Raw genomic sequence first — 24,370 nt, 5'->3', positions numbered from 1 at the left:
GAGTAGTTTAAGTATCTGGTGTGGGTAGGGTTTTGAAGATGAGACACTGAATCACATTAATGACCAACAAGTGAATCAGATGTGGCCAAACAACAGGAAATTTCCTTAGTATCTCTCATGTCAGGCTTTAAAAACGTGTCAACAAATTACTCAGATTGGTTCTGCAAAATAGCCAATGATGTGAGTTGTGTGGTGGGTTCCACCCACACTGAAGGCATATAAAAGGGCCTCTTCAGGGAGAATTGTCCAGACTCAAGTCACCTCCACTCTTCTCTACCCAAGAACAACCTCTCCACTCAACCTACACCATGTGTGGTGGCTACTATGGAAACTACTATGGCGGCTGTGGCTATGGAGGCTGTGGCTGTGGCTATGGAGGCTGTGGCTGTGGCTATGGAGGCTATGGTTATGGAGGCCTAGGCTATGGCTATGGAGGCCTGGGCTGTGGCTATGGCTGTGGCTTCCGCAGACTGGGCTGTGGCTATGGATATCGCTCCCACTCTCTCTATGGCTGTGGTTATGGATGTGGTTCTGGCTGTGGCTCTGGCTTTGGATACTACTAATGAGGACACCATGGAAGACACTCACCCCTCCACCTGTGACATCAGAATTCACCAATTCTGAACCCCACCTGTTCTGAGCCTCACACTGTGGATGATGATGACCCTGCAAAGGGAGTCAGTTGTTGGCCTGTATGGAACCTACCAATTCCCTGGAATTTTCCTGCAGAAGTGGGACCAAGTGAAATTCTCATGAGACCTCACAGTTCTGTCCTGGTCATTGGTGTCAGAGCAACTGCCTTGATGACTTTCAAGGTGGGAGTTGTTCTCTGTTGTCCTAATAAATTTGTTTAACCTGTAAGAGATATTTTGTCAGTCATTTGGTATTCCACATTACTCACAGTTTTTTCATTCAGGCTTGTAATAAAGTTCATAATTGAACTTTATGAATTGATGATTTTTCTTACTTTTCCTAGATTGGTTTCTTTACCATTTCAAAGATCAGCTAAATTAGGAACATAACTTATATTTTATAATCTTCACTTTCCTTTTCTCCTTTTGAGGTAATAATGCATGTGTTTCAGGGTGATTTTCAACACGGAATCCAGTGTTATTTATATGCTACTTTATGTATTGCCTGGCATATGGTACATAGTAAGGAAAAACAATTTTTCTAACTTTAATATAAATATATCTTAAAATAAAGTTTTTCCTGTATTCTCCATATTTTTTAAACTAGAGATATAAACTAGGTAAAAATTTTATAAGCTAGTCTATCCTAATAGATCACAAAAGTGTTTGGCCTTAATGGTAAGCAATAAAATTTAGTTAAAACACAATTTGAGGAATAAACTAAGATGTTTCAAGGTCTTACAAGTTTTCAGATTAAAATGCTGGATGGGACTGTGGTCATACCCAGGCGTGGTTAGGGAAGGATCCACTTTGAAGTTCATGTAATTGTTGGCAGAATTCACTTCCTTGCAGAGATGGGCATGGAAGGATCATTTCCCTGATGAGAATTCGCTGAGTCCCTTGCAGACTATATTCTGGAGGCTACTCTCAGGAACAGAAGGTGTCCACAGATCCTTGCCCGGTAGTTTCCAAACATAGCTGCTAGTTTTGTTAAAGGCAGGAAAGAACGAAAAGATGCTCCAGCAAAATGAGGGCTACAGCTAAGGTAACAAAATCACACATGCTTGTCCTACTCTGGGGCTTAGAAGCATGTGGGGGGTCTCACCCACACACAGGGAGCATCTCACTCAAGACCACTAACTTGAGAGGCAGGAATCAGAGGGCATGTCGAGAAACTGCCTACCACAAATTCTGTGCTCTCTGTCCCTCAGAATAGGGATTAGGAAGTGGTTCTTCATTTTCAGTGCTCTTAATAATTTACAGAATATTGGGATTTTCTAGTTTTTGAAGATATGGTAAAATGCTCCTGAGAAATCATCTGGGCTGTTTTTCAGTGGAGTATTTGTAAATATTCATATATAAAATATATATTGTGTAAATTCTTAATAATTTTCCCCATTACTTCCAAGGAAATTGATCTATGATTTCTAAATCTAATGATTCACTTTGATAAGTTCCTTCCCTAGGAAATTACCTGTTTCATTTTTATACGCTGAAGTCTGCAAAGTAGTCTCCTGATACGTCAAATTTCTTCTATTTCAATTTTTATTTCCCTCTTTTTTTTTTTTATCTTGTGTATGGTTTCTCCATTTCATCTTGACTGAGAGAGTAATTTGTACCTCTGTTTCTTTCAAATAATAGTACTTTGTCTTACTATTTAAATTTTCCTTTTATTCTATTCTCTACTTGACTTGTTTTTTGCTTTTATATTTATTATTTCTATCCTTGGGCATTCTTTGGTTTACTTTCTGTCCCTTACAAAATTTTTAAAATCACATATTAATATTCTTTCATTTTATGGAAAAAAGTTTTTATTTATAAAACAATTTTTTTCTAAATATTGCTTTATATTTCTCAAAGATGTTGTGGTGGACTATTTTCATTAACATTAATTTTTTAAAATTCTGTGATTTCATTTGTATATACCCTCTTTCACCTAGGAATTTTCACTTTTCAGGTTAAATGGATTTTCCATTTAAAAAAATTGTTAGTAATTATTAATTTCTCTTTGCTTGGAGATTTTGGTAGTTGATATTTCTAACTTATGATGCTCACTGATGTTTTCTTTGAAACATGATCGTTATTTGTGGATGTTCTGTGGGGACTATTCTAGGGGCATAAAAGTCAACATATATCCATAGATCGTTTATTGTCTGTATTGTTTAGGTCTTCTCTCTGCTTACTTATCTTTTGCATTTGATCAATTTTGTCCTGAGAGTGATAATTTAAATTTTTATGGTGTGTTTGTTTCCTAGCACCATATATCTGTATTTTTATCTTCATAAAGAAGGTTTTTCTGTTATTTTCTGCATAAATATTCATGCATATTAATTTTATAATTTGCATGGCTTTTGAGTCAAATTGAAAATGTTTCATTTAATATATAAATTAAGCCTATTCATTTATATGGATGTCACTGACATGTTTGGTAATATTCTTTATGTCTTTTATTAAATAGTTCAGAGTTTTTATTTTCTAAATGATTTCAAGTTTTCCTATTTTTATGTTAATTTTCCAGGGAAAATTATTCTCATAATTTCCAGGGGAAATTATTCTCAGTTGGTATCATTGATTTCATTTACAGATATTTTGCAATAAATCCATGTGCCAACTGTTAATTTCTGTCTTGTTATTTATTTTTGGTAGTGGTATAATTTACATAATTTCTAACTTAATGAAATGCTTCCACCAAGATAATACAGTTCATTTTATTTAACGTGTTCTGTTTTGTTTGTGATGATACAAGTTGTATACCTTCAAAATTGTTTTAACTTTGTTTTGGGGGTCCTAATTTTTTCCTTTTACTTATTTTTCCTTCACTACTCGATTTCCAAAGACTGCTCCTCCCATCTCTTTATACTTTTCTTCCTAAGAAGTTACCAGTTTTCCTGGGCATCGTGGTGCATGCCCATAATTCTAGCAATTCCAGAGGCTGAGGCAGGATTGTAAATTCCAGGCCAGACTCAGCAAAAATTAGTGAGGCTCTAAGCAACTTAGTGATACCCTGTCTCTTAAAAAAAAAAAAAAAAATTCTGGATATGTGGTTCAGTGGTTCAGCACCCCTGAGTTCAATCCCTGGTACAAAAAGAAACCCACAACCTCCCCCAATGTAAGTTATGAGTTTTGCCAACTGCATACTTTCCAACTCCTTTCCTGTAGTCTATTTGCTTTTCTACCCTGATCCCTTTCCTTTGCTTTTTCCTCTTCTCCTGTTCTCCCTCCCTTCTTCCCATTCTTCCTGGACCTTGTATTTTTAGATACAGAGTGAGTTATCCTTTAGTGTAGGTTTTTTAGAAGGACCTCTAGTCTTGTTTCTAGTCACTCCACTGTCTTCCTGAACTTTTTTCTGTCTGTTTTTGGTCACCACAAAGTCTAGAAGCAGGACAGGATGGAGTAAAAGAGAGTTCGTGTATAAGTTTTATAATTTAATTTGTTTTGCTGATGTTAGTCAAACTTTGATTTTCATTTTTGCTGAGAATGTGATTTTTCATGTAGTTTTTAATTGCATTCCTTTGTTGTGAGTTGAATTGTATTGCCCCCAAAACATGCTGATATCTTTACCCTTAATATTTCTAAATGTTTCCTTATCAAGAAATAAGGTCTTTGCAAATGTAACCAAGTTAAAATGAGGTCAGATATTGTAGTTGACCAGATCCAGTGAGTGGTGTGTTTGTTAGAAGTCTATATGAAGACACAGGAACACAGAGACTCAGAGAAAATGCACATGAAGACAGAAGCAGAAATTGGAATTATATTGCCGCAATTGGACATATATTGTTAAGGAGTATCAAAGATTGCTGGTAACTACAGGATGGTAGAAGAAATAATGAAAGATTCTTCTCTAGGGCTTCAGAGATAACATACCCTGCTGATATGTGGTTTTCAGGCTTCTAGCCTCCAGAACTGAAAAAAAAAAATAAAACTTTGTATTTTTTAAGTCTTCTGAGTTGTGGTAATTTGTTAGAGCAACCCAAGGAACATATTACCCTTCTTGCTATTCAGCATTTTTTTTTCAAGAAAGGTCTTTGGAAGATCTTTGTTTACTGCTTTTAGCAAAATTGCCTTTACTACTTTGAACATACTTACAATGGCTTCTTTGAACTATGTCTGGTAAGTCTGATGTAAGGAACTTGTTACAGATTTACTTACTATTTCCTGATGGTATTTGTGGATGTGTGTGTGTGTGTGTGTGTGTGTGTGTGTGTATGTAAACCACATCATTTTCTTTTCGTATCATAATTATTTTGAAAACTGGACCTTTTATATTGTATTATGTCGCTACACTGGATACACATCTGTTTACTTCTTTATTTGTTTAGTGACTTGACTAGACCCGATGTTAATGAATTCTATTTCTCCTGATGTGAAGTCTCCATTGTCATTCTGTAGAAGATGCAGTCTATGATTTGTGCAGTGTCATCCTGAAATTTTATTTGAGTCCTCTTAGATGCTTTCTTGCCTTGATTATTCTGTTAAATACTTGGTCTTTCTTGCTTTTCACTTTCAACTGTTAAGTTTGTTAATTTCAGCTAAATATGATGATTTTCTAAAATGTGCTTGTGCATCAATTGCTTCATGGATTTAATTAAATTTTATCTCCTTATTTCAAGTATGTGATGTATTAGTATTAACTAAAGTCACTTTGTTATCACTACATCCCCAGAAATTATCTGTCGGGGTTTCCAGGACCCCCAGCCTTGGGCACGGTCAAGATGGCGCCTGACGCTGAGCCAAAAGCGGCCAGCTATACAGTAAACAACCAGCGAATTCCAATGATTGGCTAGTTAACGATGTGATTAGAGCATGCCCCCCTCGTGTACCTATTCTATGCCTGCAGCTGTCCGCGGTTTACCTCGAGTGCCCCCCCCCCCTGATTGGTTAAAGTGTATATAAGCCTGGTGGGTGGGAGAGTAAGGGCGGCTGCGGAAGAAGCAGCGGCTGCGGAAGAAGCAGAGGCTGCGGAAGAAGCTGAGGGCGGAAGAAGCTGGGAGTGCGCAGAAGCTGAGAGAAGAAGCTGAGAGAAGAAGCTGAGAGAAGAAGCTGAGAGAAGAAGCTGAGAGAAGAGAAGCTGGGAGTGCGCGGAAGCTGGGAGTAAGAGAAGTGTAGGAGAGGGACTGTGCATAATAAACTTCCAAAGCTTCAGACATTTGTCGTGTCTCTCTCTGCGGCCAGAGGGAATGCGATAACTGGTGCCGAAACCTGGGAAGATGAAAACCTTATAAAGAAAACAAGGTAAGATATCTAAAAAAATTTTTTTTATATACAAGTTAAACCGGTTATAAAAAAGTTAAAAGGTATCGGGATACGCCATCAGCGGTCCTGACGCGTGGAACGCGGGTTAAAAGGTATCGGGATACGCCATCAGCGGTCCTGACGCGTGGAACGCGGGTTAAAAGGTATCGGGATACGCCATCAGCGGTCCTGACGCGTGGAACGCGGGTTAAAAGGTATCGGGATACGCCATCAGCGGTCCTGACGCGTGGAACGCGGTCCAATTAATGTGAAAGTAGAAACACGTTTGAAGCGGTCCAATTAGGGTGTAGGTAGTACGTGAAAAGCCGCTATAAAAATTCTAATGCACACTTGATAGTTTTCCTTTCAGTAATCTCATTGCTCCTGGCAGCTAGGCCACTGTTTGTTATTGTAACTGCCATAACTAAAGCTATTCAAATTAGTAACAATGGGGTCAGAATGCAGCAACCCCTCAGGGAGCTATTAAAAAACCATGGGACGCCATTAAAGGAAAAAACAGCTAAAGTATTTCTTGATACTGTGGAAAGGATTTCCCCTTGGTTTTTGGATGAGGGCCTTTTGAATACCCTACAGTAGAAACACTGAGGAAGGACTAGAAAATAAGGAAACCACTGTATGATCATATGTTCAAACCCTAGTAGAAATAAGCCCAGGGTTTATAGAAGAAAAGCTGCTCAGTGTGCCACAAGGGGGGTCTTCATGAACAGGATCTAATAGCAACAGAAAAGAACTCTTAAAGAGAATAAAGTGAGGAAAAATTGAGTGGTGGTGACCTAGAAAATAATTGCTCAAAAAATTTAAGAACAAGGGAAAAAAGGAACTAAGTCTAACACAAAGAACCCCCAAAAGGAATAACCAAGTGGTAGTGAAAACTTAAGAACAAGGGGAAAAGGTAGGAGAAACCTAAGCCTAATAAAAAGAGCTTCAAAATTTGTAGAACCTGCCCGTATTTGAGGAGCAAATGGAGATACCATCAACCATTAGAAAAACTTTAAAGAGGCAGTTAAGACTATTGGAGACAGCTATGCAGAGCAGTGTTATCTGGAGAACAATGTCTAATTGGAGAGCTCAGTGGCAAGAAATAGCTGTTGAAACTGCTTGCAGAAACATAGTGGCAAGGTTTCCCGATAGAAATGTTAATAGGAGAAGGCCAATACGCTTCAATAGATGCACAAAATCAGCAGCAAGGAGATAATGCCCTAACAAAAGATAAGAGATAACTATAGTAAAATCTGTTACACCTTATGCCCCAGGACTTTGCCCAAGGCGCAGAAGGGAAACACATTGGGCTAACGAGTGCAAATTGATTACTGTTGAGGGAAAGCAGCATGCAAGTGATGCTGCTCCTCCTCGCAATGGCGAGCCTGAGCCTTCCTCCAATAACAAAAACTCAGACGGAAAGGCAAACCCGGAACCTATGGGCCATTGTTAGCCTGGCCATATTTTTCACTTCTAACTAACACATTTTTTATCCTTTCTTTTCTTGTTTTTCACCAATTCTTCTACAAGCCTGTCAATTCTACTGATGATTTTTCAGGTCGTGCTGTTTTTGGTGACAAGGATATCTCTAGTCTTTCTTTGCTTTAACAGGAGGAATTTATGCACTTTGCCGTTGGAATCATACTACAAATCAGACCCAGAGTAGAGCAACTCGTTCTGCTGACCCTAGCTGTAATATTGCTTTTCCTCCCACGTCAGCTTGTGTATTTCCTCCCTTTTATGTTTCTACCAACTAACATTTCTAATAACATTTCTAATTTCTCTTAACTGTTCACTAACCGTGTGCTATCTCTCACAATGCTGGAATGGTTCTTTTGCCACCCGTGCAATTTGCACATTTCTATCTTCCTACCAGTCCTAGTTTCTGTTGCAGATGTAGAATTGCCAGTGCTATTGTCGAGAAGCAGGAGAGGCTTTGACATTGCAACAGCCGTGATCATTGCTATCACAGTCCTTGCGGTAGCAGCATTGACACAACCATAACAACGATCATTTGGCCGAGAATGCAGCTGCAGCCTTGCAGACCATAGAGACTCTATCAGAGAGTGGACTCATTATAAGAACAAGTGGATACCTTGCAAGAACTTTTGGGACTGGGATGCGTTTGTTCCCTGAGAGCTGTTTTGTGTTGCCCGTATTGTAACACTACTGGGATGTATATTGTTTCTGTATTTAATATGGCTATATGGTCTTTCTTCTGTTTATAGATTTGTCAAACAGCGGGCAGGCTTAGGAGCTATGGTGGTACTCCTCTGCCTTGGCCTCCTTCTCTTCATTCATTTTGGCATGCATCTACGAGCTAGCCAATAGAGAGATTAAATTATCTTTCATCAGGCCATGACCGCCCTAAAGGCCGACAGCCCCCCATTAGTATGGCTCTTGATGCTGGACCGGTATTCAAAGATGGGTAATGAAGGAGGTGGCTGTGTACCAACCTAAGACAGGAGCTGCAGCATGCTCTGCAGGCTCTGATGACGGGTAAGGACATATGCTGACCACTCAACCTAAGACAGACACGGTCCCGAGCCTTAGTTTAATAATAAAGAAGGGGGATCTGTCGGGGTTTCCAGGACCCCCAGCCTTGGGCACGGTCAAGATGGCACCTGACGCTGAGCCAAAAACGGCCAGCTATACAGTAAACAACCAGCGAATTCCAATGATTGGCTAGTTAACGATGTGATTAGAGCATGCCCCCCTCGTGTACCTATTCTATGCCTGCAGCTGTCCGCAGTTTACCTCGAGTGCCCCCCCCCCCGATTGGTTAAAGTGTATATAAGCCTGGTGGGTGGGAGAGTAAGGGCGGCTGCGGAAGAAGCAGCGGCTGCGGAAGAAGCAGAGGCTGCGGAAGAAGCAGAGGGCGGAAGAAGCAGAGAGCGGAAGAAGCTGAGGCGGAAGAAGCTGAGGGCGGAAGAAGCTGGGAGTGCGCAGAAGCTGAGAGAAGAAGCTGAGAGAAGAAGCTGAGAGAAGAAGCTGAGAGAAGAAGCTGAGAGAAGAGAAGCTGGGAGTGCGCGGAAGCTGGGAGTAAGAGAAGTGTAGGAGAGGGACTGTGAATAATAAACTTCCAAAGCTTCAGATGTTTGTCATGTCTCTCTCTGCGGCCAGAGGGAACGCAATAATTATCCATGTTATAAGTGAACTTTTGTGCACTTGAACAATGTTTCCCCGTTTTCCTCAAATCTCAGTTCCTCATAACCACCATTCTATTGTCTGAGTTTGTTAAGAAATTATATCTTAACAACACACACACACACACACACACACACACACACACACAGAGTCTACTGTGTGATGATAAGTTAATGAGCTACACACACCAAGTTATGTCGCACACCTTAAATACATGGAATTATTTGTCAATGATATCTAAATAAGGCTCTAAAATTACCAAATCATTTTAGGATCATTAGGTACAATTTTTGAGGTCAATCTTAATTTATTCTGAACCCACAGGGGCTTTTATTATTTGTGCTATCTCCTCTTTCTCTCTGGTAAACTAAGTGACATATGACTTAACTGGTTGCTTTCATGGAGAAACCAGGTTTCTCTTGATTACTTATCAACATCTGAATTGTTTTAAGTATACCCTTAAGGTTGAATTTCCAATACATTTTTTAGATAGACTAGTTCATTTGAGGAGATGTTCAGACTCCTATGCTCTTTTGGACTAGATTACTTAGAAAAATAAATATACATGAAATTTCTATAGGCTTTCAAAAGATACTATCCTCAAAGAAAAATGAATTTAGATATTTACCTAATTAAAACTTGCTGATAGTTTATGTAAATCAGATAATAGTAACAACTTCAAACAAGTGTTTTCTAAATTGATGGAAACTCTAGGTCATTTCAATAAAATATTTTCAGATAATGGACTGTAAGTCTAAGATGCAGCTGTCACAGTGTGTTTGAGCAGACATCATTATCACAAATAATATATAAGGAAAACATAGTACCTCATAAGAGTACGACCTAAAGGCACTGGTGATCTTTAGTTCTCAAGAGAAGACAGAAGACCAGTATTCTTTGGCAGCCTGAGTGTTAAGAGGCCATCCATAGCCACCATACCACTCCCATAGCCATAGCCAAGGTCACCCCAGTAGATGCTGCAGAGCTCATTGTGTCAGGAATTGAAGGCCCAGCTCTATAGCAGGGGCGGGTTCCAAAATTTTAAGTTTCTAACCTGAACAGAGCTTGGTAAACCAGCTGAGTGGTATGTAGGGCAAACCACAGGCACTGTTGGGTTCACATTCCAAACTAATAGGCATTGAAGCCATCTAAAATACTTCTCATAACCAGTATATCCAAGATAACTTCACTGTGTGTCAGGATGCTTGTAATAAAATCACCTGCCTTTAACAACAGATTTTTCTTTGCTTACCTTGATGATGACTTGTTTATTTCAGAAACCAGATTTAAATTGGTTACCAGCTACCCATAGAACATATAATCCAAGTAGATTATACCTATTAAAAAATCTTAGATTTATTTAATAATATCCTCCTTCCTATCTGCAAATATGATGAGGTGGGAACAAAAGTGTGGCTTCAAAAGGGAGGGAAATGATGCAGATTAAAGAGAAGACAGGTAAGCAGGATTCACTTCTAAGTGTTGGATAATGAAGTCTTTCATTTGTTTTTAGTGAGTGGGGCAATATTGTGCACTTTGACTTGTACTTCAGATAATACATTTTCATTTATAAGACCTAAAGTCGTGGCAGAGACACAGTTTAACTTCTATTTATCCTACATATATAGAAAGAGATAGGTTTGCTCTATTAGGAATCATGATTGAAATTGATTATAGAAACTTTCAAATGTTTATTAAAATCATGTATCCACTGCTCTATGGAGCACTGAAAAAGTCATATATTTTCTGATATTCTTGATCAAATGTACAATCCCAATTTATAAGAAAACTTCAGACAAATTCAAATTGGAGGATATTCTACAAAATATGACTACTTAAAATTGTCAAGGCCATGAGAGTAAAGGGGAACTCCCACCAGGTGGAGAAGACTAAAGAGATGTGACAAGCAAACGCAATGTGAATTTGACCCCGAAACAGAAGGAAAGGACGCAAAAATAATAAAAGTGGTGAAATAGTATCTTTATTTAGGATATTCAGCAAAATTAATTTCTTTGACTTATTATTATACTGTGGTTGTGAAAGGTGTTAACATTAGCAGATGTTGAGTGATATACACTGTGCATGTCCATTTTATGTATAGTAACATTGGAAATAAAAATTGAGATTACATTTGGGGAAAAGGGTAACAAAGGGATCCGTCTGAACAGAGTTCAAATACAGACTAGGGACTATTGGGGGTGACCAGCACCCAACTGGGAACTCCTAAACTTGGGGAGAGACATGAAGAGAGAAAAAGAAAGGAAACTTTGAAGTAGCAGTTGGTGAGGTTGAAATTAAATCAAATGCCATGATAGGATGAGGGTAGAGGATGGAGCATCTTTCAGGAGTGAAAGAAGGGTTTATTGAACCTGAATGTTGTTCAGAGCTTGAGGACAGTGGTGACTGGATCTCTGGATTTGACAGGACTTAGGTTTTGATGATCCCTGTAAAAGCTGTTTCAAGAGAGTCCTGGGGATCAGAGACCAAAAAATATGAGCAGAGTAATACAGCAATTTTATTACACTACCATGAAAATACACTTAGGAAGTTTTGCTAGGAAACAAAAAAGAGAAGTGAGGATTGCTTTTAAGGATTTGTTGGTTTTGATTATGGATTTACATGAGAATTGAATATATTCAGAAAAATACACTAGAAAAAATGTAAAATAAAATGAATGGCATATCATACAGTGCAAAATTTTTCACTGCTATGATTAGAGAGAATAACTCAATTTTAGGGGTGAGAGAAATTACTTCCTGAAAATAAATTTAAGGAAGAAAAAATAGCAAATGTTGTTAACAGGGACAATGTGTTAAACAAAAAAACAATGTATCAATATATCTTTTAATACAATACAAAAATTAATTATAATTAATTTATTAATTATAGTTGTTTATTTTTTTAAAGTTCCCGATGCAATTCAGTTTTATCAATTTTAGTGATGTTCTCAGAACATAGTCTAGAGAAATAGTGAACCTTGTGCTATGTCAACTACTTTTTTCACCACAAAGTTATTGTTCAATTGGTTCTGCACCAAGAGAGCTGAGGCTATTAGTATTTTCTCTATTATAGATTTGAGTATGAGGTAGTAAAGAGGTTGTATGGTTCTAATATCTTGATCCAGCAGATAGTAAAAGGTCACAGTCATTTATTAATTTTATAAAAATGCACCTACCAAGGAACAAACAGGGAAACAACATTCAAAATACACAACAGACGAATAAATGGATGAGATGCTATAATCCTTGGTATGAAAACGTTTTTCTGTATCATTAAATCAATTTTTCTCTTTCTCTCTCTCTGATCCAATATAAACCAGCCCCAAATCCCAATCCCCAACTCCACCTAGGAGTTCATGAAGGAATATATTAAAATAATATTTTGCCTAAAAACTGGCAGAGGGATGTCAGAAATATGTCTGGAATACCAGGAACCCATGAGAATGTGTGGATAATGCTTCTTTCCCACATTCTTTCAATTAAAAACACAGAGGTATATTTTTAAATTTTAATATGGAAAACTACTCCCCCTTTCTCTGACTCCCTGATAGGATGTTATTGCACTGACTTGAAATGGTGACAGTCAGTACTCATGGGCTATGCAGGAGAGCTATGCACACTCTATTTAGAAAGGGTACTGACTAGGGGCTTTGAGAAAGAAACAGTTCTGTTCAATTCACTGATAACCTCAAACACGTGATGTTAAACCAATGGAATAGCTACTTACGGATAGTAAGTAATCACTAGATATGAAATTCAAAAAAAATAAGTAAATACAGAAATTAGATTCCAGACCATAACATGTATTTTCCTGTTTTTCAGTAGAATTTGAACCTTAAGTAGAAGAGTAGAATGCATTTTGCTCAAACTTGGCAATTAAAAACTATTGAAGTTTTAACTAGTTGTGCTATCAACTTTATGGGTATGAAAGATGTATTTGGATTCAGTACAAAGAAAGAAATCTGAAAGAAGAAGTTGATTCGAATCAAGAGAAGAAACTTATGAGTCTAAAGGATTGTTTTTTCTGTGAAGTGTTTTTATAAGGAATGAAAATATTGAGGCTGTGGCAAGCAGACTGTAATGAATAAAGGTAGGCTTTTGTTATACAAAGGATACATAAAGGAGGTTAACATGGAGGTCTACTCTGAGGCAGGACTGGATGAGTGTGAATTGACTGCTTTTATTGAAGACTTCAATTGGGTCAGGAGACTCAAAACTCTGAGGAAAAGCAAGCTTCTTTAATAAACCTGAGGGTTTATCTTACTGTTGAGAAACAACAACACAATTAGGTTAGTCATAAAACTAGCCAGTGACAAGAGGGCATGTGGTGGGTCCCACCCACACTGAGGGCATATAAAAGGCCTTCTGCAGGGAGACATGTTCAGACTCAAGTCACCTCCACTCCTTCTCTACCCAAGGACAACCTCGACAACCAATACCATGTGTGGCAGCTACTACGGAAACTACTATGGCGGCCGCGGCTATGGATGCTGTGGCTATGGTGGCCGTGGCTACGGAGGCTGGGGGTATGGCGGCCTGGGCTATGGCTATGGAGGCCTGGGTTATGGCTATGGTGGCCTGGGCTGTGGCTATGGAGGCCTAGGATGTGGCTATGGCTGTGGCTATGGATATGGCTCCCGCTCTCTCTGTGGCTGTGGCTATGGATGTGGCTCTGGATATGGATCTGGTTTTGGATACTATTGAAGACATGACGGGAGACTCTCAGCTTCTACACCCATGGCACTGGATTTACCAATGTTGAATCCCACGTATTCTGAGCTTCATGCATGAGCGATTACAAGTTCCTGATGTGATCTTGCTGAAGACTTGCACCCTAGTGCCCTAAGGATCTGATATCTCAGACTTTTCTAGATTTAACTCCTAAAATTTAAGAGAGTTTGGAACTTGTTCTGTAGCGTACTGCATTTTCTGTCACTGAGAGGATGCTGTGATAGATCCTGCATTTTGATTTTCTTGCAGGATCCATTCTTCTGTTTTCCTAATAAACTTATTGAATCTTCTAATATGATCTTGATTTTCTTTATTTTATGTCCAGTATTTTGCTATCCCCTCTATTGTTACTAAAGAAAATGTCTGCATTATTTAGGATATATAATGCTTCACTATTTCTACCTCAGTTGTTCTACAAATCTTTGTGACATTAAGAAGGCAGCAGTCTTTATAGTCCTCAATTTTCTACTCTGTTTCAGCTGTGATATACGTTATGTTGAGTTATGTTTAGGGGAAATGGTGTAATATTTGTCTATTTAGTCAAATATTGACTGGAAATAGTATCTAAAGTGTTTTACATCAAAACCTTCATCTGAATGGCATTCCTTTGAAGACATGAATGTTGGTGTATGATTGCTGCTTCTAATCTTTGGTGTGGGTCTATTTAAGGAAAGAGTATTTTTTATACTTTTCCAGCTCAATCAGTAGAGAAGTTCAAATTAACCTAGGACTATTCCCAGCTAACTTTTACATGCCCTACTTTGGTTTAAAAGTTTAGTTTTGAAAATGTAACATTAGTTCTAACACCCATAATGTCTTTCAGAGTCATTTGACAATATTCTACATTCTCTATCTTGATATATTCCTTCCTTCTGATTTGAGTTGTCACAGTTTGTACCTGCAATAATTTGCATTCCAATCAATTTTCTGTGACTCATGTTTGTAAATCTGACAATCATCTTTTCTCAAGTTGAATTTCTGAATCTTACTTAAGCATGAGTGAATTTAAGTGTTATATTTAGTACAGGGAAGTGGATATGTCCTAATTTATTTCAATAGGTCCATAGTCATAAAATTGTTGACTCACAAAGGAAAAAAAAGGTATCTCTGGAATTATCCAAACTCAACGGAGAACATATTTTCTCTAATTATGTTTATATAAGCACTTGTTTTCTTCTTTACATTATTCTCGAAACTTAGATTTTATATTTCATATTAAATGGAACTTGAATGGCCTGTGCTTTTATGTCTCAGGAAATAGTAGACTTCAAAACTATTTTGGCCTCTTTATGGGTCTTAATCACTGAATACAAATAATGTTTTAAAAATAGACTTGTAGGCTAAAACTGCAGTTGATTATGGTTTTCTAAGATATGTACCTGATCCAGTCACGATGCCACCTAAAATTGATTAGAATTCTTGGAAGGTATGACATTTTGAGTTTGAAGTTAAATGCCAAGATTAATGTTCTCAGATAAACATATACTCTACACTGATGTTGATTCGTTCACTTCTTTATAGTTATCAAATTTTGATTATCTCCTATTGACTTGAAATGCACTTGATATTTTGCATTTTACACTATTCTTTGTTTGTGTCTCTCTTTTCCCCACAGTACAGAACCTCTACCTCAACAACATTGCTGCAGTTACCTTATTTAGTAGTATACCCAAAATACTTCCCAAATTGCTACACTAAAACAGAAAACATAGATCTGCTTCTTAATGGCTTTTGGCAAATTATATAATCTCTTTGGTATTGGTATTTTCATATAAAAAGTATGTAGGATGATAGAACCTACATTCTAGGAATGTTATTAGACATAAATATATTAAAATACACAAAGTCTTAGGACAATATCTAGTATTTAATAAGTATAACTTTTAACTATTATATATGCATGTTTTTGATACTTTGAATATAAAATATTATTTTGTACTTATTGCATGTTATTTATAGAATTCATGTGTCAAAATTCTGTTTGACTAATTTATATTTATCATAAATAATAATATTTAAATAGCATTTATTAGTCATTTATTACAGAGCAATCACTGTGCCTAGTTTTCATATATGAACTTAATCCTCATGAAATTACTTACTTTACACAAACCTCAAAAGAGCTCTATGATATCTTAGAAGATCTCCATTTGAAAACTGAGTAAATGAAAAAATTGCATCAATTTTTCTTTGTCAGGTTTAGCATGACAAAAGACAAGGTTCATAGTCACTAACTGGGTGTCTCTTTATATTTTAAGTAAAATTTTTTAAAATTTATTAAACAGTTATAAATTTTTCCTCAACAAAATGCAAAATAATATTTCAGAAAAAAATTGTTATTAGTATAATTTAATAGTTAAAACCTATTGTACAATTAAAATGTATTTAAAGAACAAATTTATTTTTTACCTCCTCCCTCTAATAAAAATTTGCATTCTTCCATCCTCCTTTATTTTCTGACTATTCCTTTACTTGTGAAATTACAATGTTCTTGCCTTGGACCTCTAGAATCTTTTCTGCACATCTTTTACTTTTTGGCATGATTTTTGTCTTTGTATGCTTTGTTCCAAACTATAGGATAATTTCTTAATCTCTTCCCCTGTTCTTGCCACTGGTTAAATTTTCTGCCTTCGATAAGTTTTATACTTTGCAAGTTTTTCATAATAAATACATATTTCCCTTTTTGAGACTTTGCTATCTGCTTGTATACTTGTTATAACTTTACACATTCAATGGCTCTTAGATATTATGAATTTTAGAATTTCATATATTTTGTTCAAGTGTTCTCCCTTCATTTTTACAGTGCTATTTTGAAAGCTGGCTCATTCTGAGTCTTCACTTTGATCCTTTTATTTTGACAACTGGTTATTTTCATGGACTATTCTTTAAAAACATCGATCTACATACCCAACACTTAGGATAACAATTTTTCCATCAGACATTATGCATGCACATATGCAAATATTGCATATACAGACACCTTCAATGAAAATGTGTAGGTTTCTAATTTTACTTTGCCTTTTTAACAATATCTGTTATTCTCAAGACGTAACCAGGAGGTAAGAGAAGTGGAGGAATTGATTCTCAACACCAGGGAAGAGCATACCTTTCATGTTTATCGTGACGGTCCTCCTGAGGTGTGCCAGGATTTCACGATGCCATACTTACACAAATTCTTTTACTATTCTCCTAAGATTTTTTTTCCCCTTAAGATGCTCGGAATCCTAAGGTACTATTTTTATTTTAATCCAGAATTCTTGCAATTTTCTGTGAATAAATATTAATAAGACTTTTTAAAGCAGACATGTTATCATACATATCATTTTATATGTAGAGTTTTGATATTCAATTGATTTTGAAATGTTGCAAAGTTTTTTATTTATTTATTTTTTACAGACTGCATTTTGATTCATTGTACACAAATGGGGTACATCATTTCGTGTCTATGGTTGTGCACAATGTAGATTCGTACCATTTGTGTAATCATACATGTACATAGGATAATGATGTCTGTCTCATTACACCATTTTTCATGCCCCCTCCCTCTCATTTCCTTCTACATAATCTAAAGTTCCTCCATTCTTCTCTAACCCCACCCTTGATTTATTATTCTAATAATTTTTAACAATTTTATTGAGGTATGATTGACATACTAAGACTTGTACATATTTAACTTGTACATAATTAACAGTGTTTGTGGACATACACCCATGAAAACATTGTAACAATCTATACCACAATAGTTATCTAACATGTCCAAAAACTTATGCCATTACTCTGTATTATGTTATCGTTATACTTATTTCATTATTAGTTTAGTATATAATTACCATAGTATTTACACTATCAGCAAAATCTCAAGTATGAAATTGCAAAAAGAATTATAAATAAATGTAAATTTAAAAACCTACTTTTGAACAACCAATTAATCAAGGTACAACTCAAAAGGGAAATTAGAAAATGCCTCAAGACAAAAGAAAACAAAGCCCTGCTAAACCTATGTGATGAAGCAGAAAAAGTCTTAAGAGGCAAGTTTATAGCAATGCACATATATGCTAAACAAGAAGAAAGATCTCAAAGGAGCAACCTAAGTTTATACGTCAGGGAACGAAAATAAGAAGAAAAAACTAAGCCCAGAGTTGACAGAAGGAAAAAAAAAATAATGAAGATCAAAGCTGAAATAAATGAAACAGAAAAAAAAGACATTAGATCAAAAAACAAAAGGACAGTGGTTGGTTTTGGGAAGACAAAATCAACAAAGCATTGGTTAGATAGGCTAGGAAAAAATAAGAAGACTGAAATAAAATCTGTAATAAAATTGAGGACATTACTGATGCCAGAGAAGTAAAAAAGATCATATAAAACTATTAGGAATGACAAGGACAACCTATGCAATCCTATTCAACCATAGCACTGGAAGTTCTATGAACAATTAGGAAAGAACAATAAGAAAAGGCATTTGAATCAGAAAAAAAGTAAAATTATCAGTTTGTAAGTGGTATGATCTTTTATACAGAAAATCCTAAAGATCTAATAAGGAAATATTATAGTTAATAAATCAATTCAATAACTTTTCAGAATAGAAAATTAACAATCAAATTTCACTTTCATTTCTCTAAGTTAGCAATAAACTTTATAAAAAGGAAATTAAGAAAATAATCCTATTTATAATAGCATCAAAAGAATAAATAGGTAGAAATAAATTTAATCAAAGGTGTGAAGGACATATATTGAAAACAATAAAGAACTGATGAATGAAATAAAGTCAGACACTAACAAGTAGAAAGAAATCCTTGTCTGTGAATGAGAAGAATTAATATTATTAAAATGGCTGGGTTAACCCAAACAATCTTCAGTTCCAATAAAATTTCTATCAAAATCCCAATGACAGTTTTTACAGAAATAGAAAAAATAATCCAAAAATTCACATGGACCCCAAAATGACCCTGAATAGTCAAAGCAGGGTTGAAACTGGTAGCCTCATATGTCCTGATTTCAAAATACATTACAAAAGTACAGTAATCAAAACAAAACGCTACTGATCCTAGAGTAAGCAAAGAGAACAATGGAACAGAACGGATCCTGGCATAAACCCAAGAGTGGATCGTCAAATAGATTTTGATGGCACTGCTAAAAATACAAAATAGGGGAAGGGGAATTTCTGATATCCGGTTAGGAAAGCCTGAAAGAAAGCATGAATTGGATCCTGATCTTACACAACACAAAAAAGAAAAATAAACTCAAGACACATTAAAGATGTAAACTTAAGACTCAAATCCTAACATGTCTATAAGAAAAACATCAAGGAAAAATTCTTGGCATTGACTTTGGCAGTGATTTCCTGGATGTGAAACCAAAAAAACAGGCAACAAAAGCAAAATTTAGTAAGTGGATTAAAGAAAGTTCTTGCAAATGTGTGGGTACCTTCTATTAATTTCTTTCAGAAATATAAATCTTAAAAACTTTGATAATCTTCTTTTCTTTCCTAGAAATATGTGAAAACTAAATGAATCACATTATTTTTGATCACATTTTTTAATTCTAAAATCAATGTAAATGCTATACTCTTGATAAAATATATATTTTGATTGGCTATTCAATACAGCTCTGGGAGATACTTGTTGGTGTCTATTTCAACCATGCAGATGGCTTCCTATTGCAAGTCATTGAGATTCTCAGAATGAGATCTTTCTGCCACAAGTACCAAAACTGTAATTGACCTGGAAGAGACTTCAGCTGGCATAAAAGCAACAAACACATATTCTCCAACCTAGAAATAATGAAGATATATAGATATATAAAAAAAAATATCATGTTTGCAAATGAAGTTACATGTAATGAAAAATAAAATTGGAAATTTTTTTTCTAAGATTTGACTTCTGTAACATAAAAAAATGGATTTGCCCCATAGAAGTTTTAGATGTTATGGAAATTAATGAATTTGTGTCTCTTTACTCATAGCTAGTTTAGGATTTGGATGTTAGTATAGGACACATAATAACACTTATGAAGAATCCTTTTATAATGACAAGAATTATACAAGAGGTCTGTAATAAATAGTGTCTCGATAGTCAGTAGAGTCATGGTTTTCAAAACAACAGGAGTCATAGCAGGCATATCCTTAGCAGTCAGAAATACAGTTATCACCACAACCTAGGCCACAGATGGCCATAGGTCATCACCAAAACAGCCTCAGGTACCAGAAGTGAAAGTTTTAGTTGAGGACTTGAACCAATTCCTTGGATTTGAGTTTCATAATCTGAACAGTATGTGAGAAAAACTAGAGAGGCTAGACTCATTTCCAAACTAATTAAGAAAAATTTCAAGAATTCATTTCTCATAACCAACATACTAAGGACTCTGATGCCTATTATGCAATCATGTGCCTTCAATACAAAAGTCATTTTCTAAATATACAGTGTTTGCCTAATTGAGAACCCAGTCTCATGAGAACTTATAAAAAATGTAAAACCCCATTAGATTTATTATTATTAGTAGTAGTAATAACATAGATATAATACTTATCTTGATGGAAATCAAGGACTGACAAGGGGAGATGTAGAACATCAAGAGGCTGTGGATAAAGAGTCACAAAGGAGGATAAATTGAGTGGATGTGGATGGGTATAGTTTATGTTTAATACAGTGTTTTATTTTCTTGTGAAAGAAGAATTTCTTATTGAATTATATTACACATAGAATCCTAGGTGTCAAAACCTTATTGCTTCTACTGTGTTAGGGCCTAATTTCATGTGTTCCTTTTGTATTTGAAAATTTCCACTTGAGGTTGAAATCCTACATATGCACAGAAACAGTTTGAGAATCATGGCTTTACTAGCTTAGGATATGGACTATGGTCCTTGACTCAAGAATACTTTACACTCCACTGTCCTGGTATTTTTCTGATTATTTTAACTTACTACAAAATATTTCAAAGTATTTAAATTCCCTGATGCCCATCAAAATTCTTATAACTTTAAAATCTTAGTGACAATTTTCCTGGTGAATCTGTCTCTTATCAAATCTTAGATTTTCCTGAATCTACCAAAATCTTTATTTTAACTGGCTAATTATAAAGACTATTATATTTCACTCTCCAAAGGCAATATACTTTTTTTGAAGGTAGGTTAGTGCATATCATTTACATTATTGCTCCTAATACAAAATAGGAATTCATGTATTTTATCTAATCATTTACTTGATTCCACATTTATCTTCCAAATTTCGAGAAGATTTTGAAAGAAAGACATTAAAAAAACAGAGGAACATAAAATCAGAAAGATATATGAAATCACAAGGAATAACTCTTAAATTTTAATCAACATGGACTACTTTATAAATAAAGCAAACATGGGATTCCAAAATTTTGCAAAGATTTTTAAGGGATCCTATGTTCTGTCTTTTTAAATTTTAGACATAGAAAAGGAATACTTATTCCTTAAAAAACACCTATTTTAACTATTCTGTGTAATAAAACTATTCTACATTATTAATTTTTCATTTTTTCACTTATTATTCATACCTGCATTCTGAATACTTCATTTCAAGCATATGGGATATAGAAATGAAAGCGTCATGAAGGTACTTATTCTCATGATTTTGGGGATAACAGGCAATGACAGACAGACAATAGGCAAGTAAACTGTGAACTAAATAAGGTGATTACTGATAGTGATGAGAACTTATAAAATCATGTAAACCAGTTACATAATTTGCAATCATTATTTGGAGGAGTCAGTATTGGAAGGCCAGAGACTCTATAGACATGGCTCTTTGATACCAGAATATGGATTAGAATTCAGCAATTCCTGAAACCATTTTCAGAAAGAGGGATCTGCAGTAAAAAGGCAAGGTCTTCAGAAGAGAATAACTTCATGTCTCTGAGGAGCTGGTCATCCACCATGTTTGAAGCATGGTACAATGGAAGGGGCATGGTAGGAGACAATGTCAGAGAGGTGGGATGCAGTACTGGAGGACATTTGCTGTGCATGTAAGGGAAGTCAATGAAGAATATGCTTCCAGGGGAAGACTGTGATGTTGGAAAATAAGACATGCACTGTCATGAGGCATCATGGACTCTGTTTTGGTGATGTTAAATTTCTGATGGCTGTTGAAGATAAACATGAAATTTTCAACTAGACAGTTGAATATAAAATTACAAAAGAGTGAAGATAAATCACATAGGAAGGCCAAGAACAAAGTTTTGACAATGAGGTTAAGTGGTGGAAGTGATTTTTTTTTTTTTTTAATCCTGAAAAGAGGAAGTTGGAAGCATAGGAAGAGAGTCTCATGCAGAGGGTAAGAAAAGGCAGTCTGTCAAGAAAGAAAAGGGAATCCAATTGACCTGAATTTTGTTCCAGAGCCTCATTAAAATGAGGACAGAGTAATGAACTGTATTTGGATGAGGTAATACTTGGCAGGGGCACTGCTTCAGTGGAGCAGCGGGTCCAAGGTTCAGAAGATTGAGAGAAACCATGGTAAGAAAAAAAAGCGGCCATCTTAGGCACATATTTGCAAAATTCCCTATAAAAAGGGATAGAGTATTAAGAAAGTACTTTGGGAAACTAAAGGGAGTAGCTTGGAGAAATATTTGCTTTCAGTTTGTTTAGCATTAATTATACTATAGCGAAGCATTAATTATATTTCAGAGCATCAGGGTAGCAAAACCCTTTTTTTAAAAAAATAGAATGCCAATATATGGAAACAGGAAAAACAAGAGGATTTTTAAGACAGCAAAATTGTTTTTCATAATACTGCAATGGTGGGTGCATGCCATTAAACATTCATCAAAACCCAAAGAAGGTACAACACCAAGAATGGACACTAGCATGACTCTGGGTGATCAGGATGCATCAGCAAATGTTCATCTGTCATAGATGCACTGCTCTGGTTGAGAATGTCCTCAGTGAGGGAAGATGTATGTTCAGCAGGACAGGGTTATGTTGGAATTCACTCTACTTTCTGCTCCATTTTACGACAAATCTAAAACTGCTCACAAAATGAAGTTCACCAATTTTAAAAAAAGAAGTTGCATAGTTTGTAAAGCACTCATAGGCAATTATAAAAATAAATATCAGTTCCTCGTAAGAGATGAATAATTCCTGAAATGAAATTCTAAAAGAATTGCTCTCATAAATATTTATATTGGAGACCTTGAATTATATGACAGAGTAATTTCTGCAGACATTTTAACTATTTATTAAATAACTTGTCCAATGATATATTGGTTAATTAGTTAATTAGTCATATCTTTTGTAGGTCCATGAAGTTATATAATGAATACAACTTTTGAGATCTAAAACATGGCTATAATATTATTTCAACTAATGGTCATGAAAAAAAAAATTCTAAGTTGATGACTGCTGGATGGAGTCCTACATATGAGATTTGAGGCAACTGATATTTTTTTCAAGGGATTTAAAAAATAATATACTTAAGATTTCCTAACAGTTAATCTCTCAAAGAAGGAGGAACTGAAATAACATTTAACCATAATTATGTGTCTGTTTATGGAAAAACTCTTGCCAATTATGTAAATACAAAATACATTAGAATGCATGGAAAATGATGGTATTTAACCTGATTATTAATGGGAAAAATTGCTCTACTATATGAAGAATTTCTTTTCTCTGGACTAATAAGAATTATCAAGGCAGATGAATTGAGTGGATCGAAAATATCTCATGACCAACATCAAAGGAGGATCAAGTAAAGTGCACAGGGGTCCTCGATGTGAACCCTCTGCATGGCTTCATGACCTAACCCCACCTCTCCAACTCTGCTCAGAAGAAATACAAAGAACACTAAGCATCACTGGGGTGTCATACTTCTGGAGGTTGACTTTGTAAATGTTTGTATAATCACACCTCCTTCTTGCACATTCCCAAAAGGTAGGTGTTTTAGACAATAGCAAGATTCTGTTCACTTTGTTGGGTGTCTTAAGAGCCTGGGTAATCAGACTGGAAATAACAAAATCATAAAATATTTTAATGGTTATTCAAGAGAGTCCCACAAGATTGATTAAAAATAGACTTTCTATTTTACATTATATGTCTTTACAAAGGAATTTACCTTCATCCAATATATTGGGGAAATCAAATATTTGAAGGAAATAAAATACCACTTAGAAAGGTGAATGATTATATCCCAAACTCTCAACAGAATCTTCTCTTGATTAGAGAGGAATTTGATTAAATCAGTCTTGGAAACAATAGTATTTCAAATAGATTAAAGCTTGTAAGCACATAACTGGCACAAATTCTTAAACTTCTAAAAAGTTACAGAATATTATCTATTAAAAATGGCAATGGAGTTAGGTGTGGTGGCACATGCCTGCAAACCCAGCAACTCAGGAGGCTGAGATAGGATCACGAGGTCAAGGCTAGCTTCAGCAACTTAGGAAGGCCCTAAGCAACTTAGTGATACACCATGTCAAAATAATGTATTGATAATAAATAAAAAGGGCTGGGGATATACTCAGTGGGAAATCATCCCTGGGTTAAATTCTGAGTACCAAAAAAATAAAAAAGCAAAGATTAGAAGCCTTAATAAAGTTGAATACATAATAATAAGAATAATAATTATGATTATAATCATGATGATCATCATCTTTATTACTTCTGGTGATAGT

General features: G+C 35.6%; 2 protein-coding genes across 2 annotated transcripts; both read left to right on the top strand.

Moving 5' to 3' along the window:
- Window positions 1-308: 308 nt before the first annotated feature.
- LOC124993755 (keratin-associated protein 6-3-like) lies at window positions 309-563 on the top strand. The gene has a single exon (XM_047565531.1). It carries the CDS (start codon window positions 309-311, stop codon window positions 561-563), a length of 255 nt encoding a protein of 84 aa, XP_047421487.1.
- A 12,824-nt stretch (window positions 564-13,387) lies between these two features.
- Window positions 13,388-13,714, top strand: LOC124993754 (keratin-associated protein 6-3-like). Its single transcript, XM_047565530.1, has one exon. The coding sequence runs from the start codon at window positions 13,388-13,390 to the stop codon at window positions 13,712-13,714; it is 327 nt and encodes a 108-aa protein (XP_047421486.1).
- The last annotated feature ends 10,656 nt before the right edge of the window (window positions 13,715-24,370 follow it).

The sequence above is a fragment of the Sciurus carolinensis genome, chromosome 9, assembly GCF_902686445.1.
Source record: "Sciurus carolinensis chromosome 9, mSciCar1.2, whole genome shotgun sequence".
Taxonomy (NCBI): domain Eukaryota; kingdom Metazoa; phylum Chordata; class Mammalia; order Rodentia; family Sciuridae; genus Sciurus; species Sciurus carolinensis.
This window is presented reverse-complemented; position numbering and strand designations above follow the sequence as displayed.

What these genes read in the sequence shown, in the direction of transcription:
- LOC124993754 (XM_047565530.1), top strand. Translation starts at nt 13,388, where the DNA reads ATGTTCAGACTCAAGTCACCTCCACTCCTTCTCTACCCAAGGACAACC.
- LOC124993755 (XM_047565531.1), top strand. Translation starts at nt 309, where the DNA reads ATGTGTGGTGGCTACTATGGAAACTACTATGGCGGCTGTGGCTATGGA.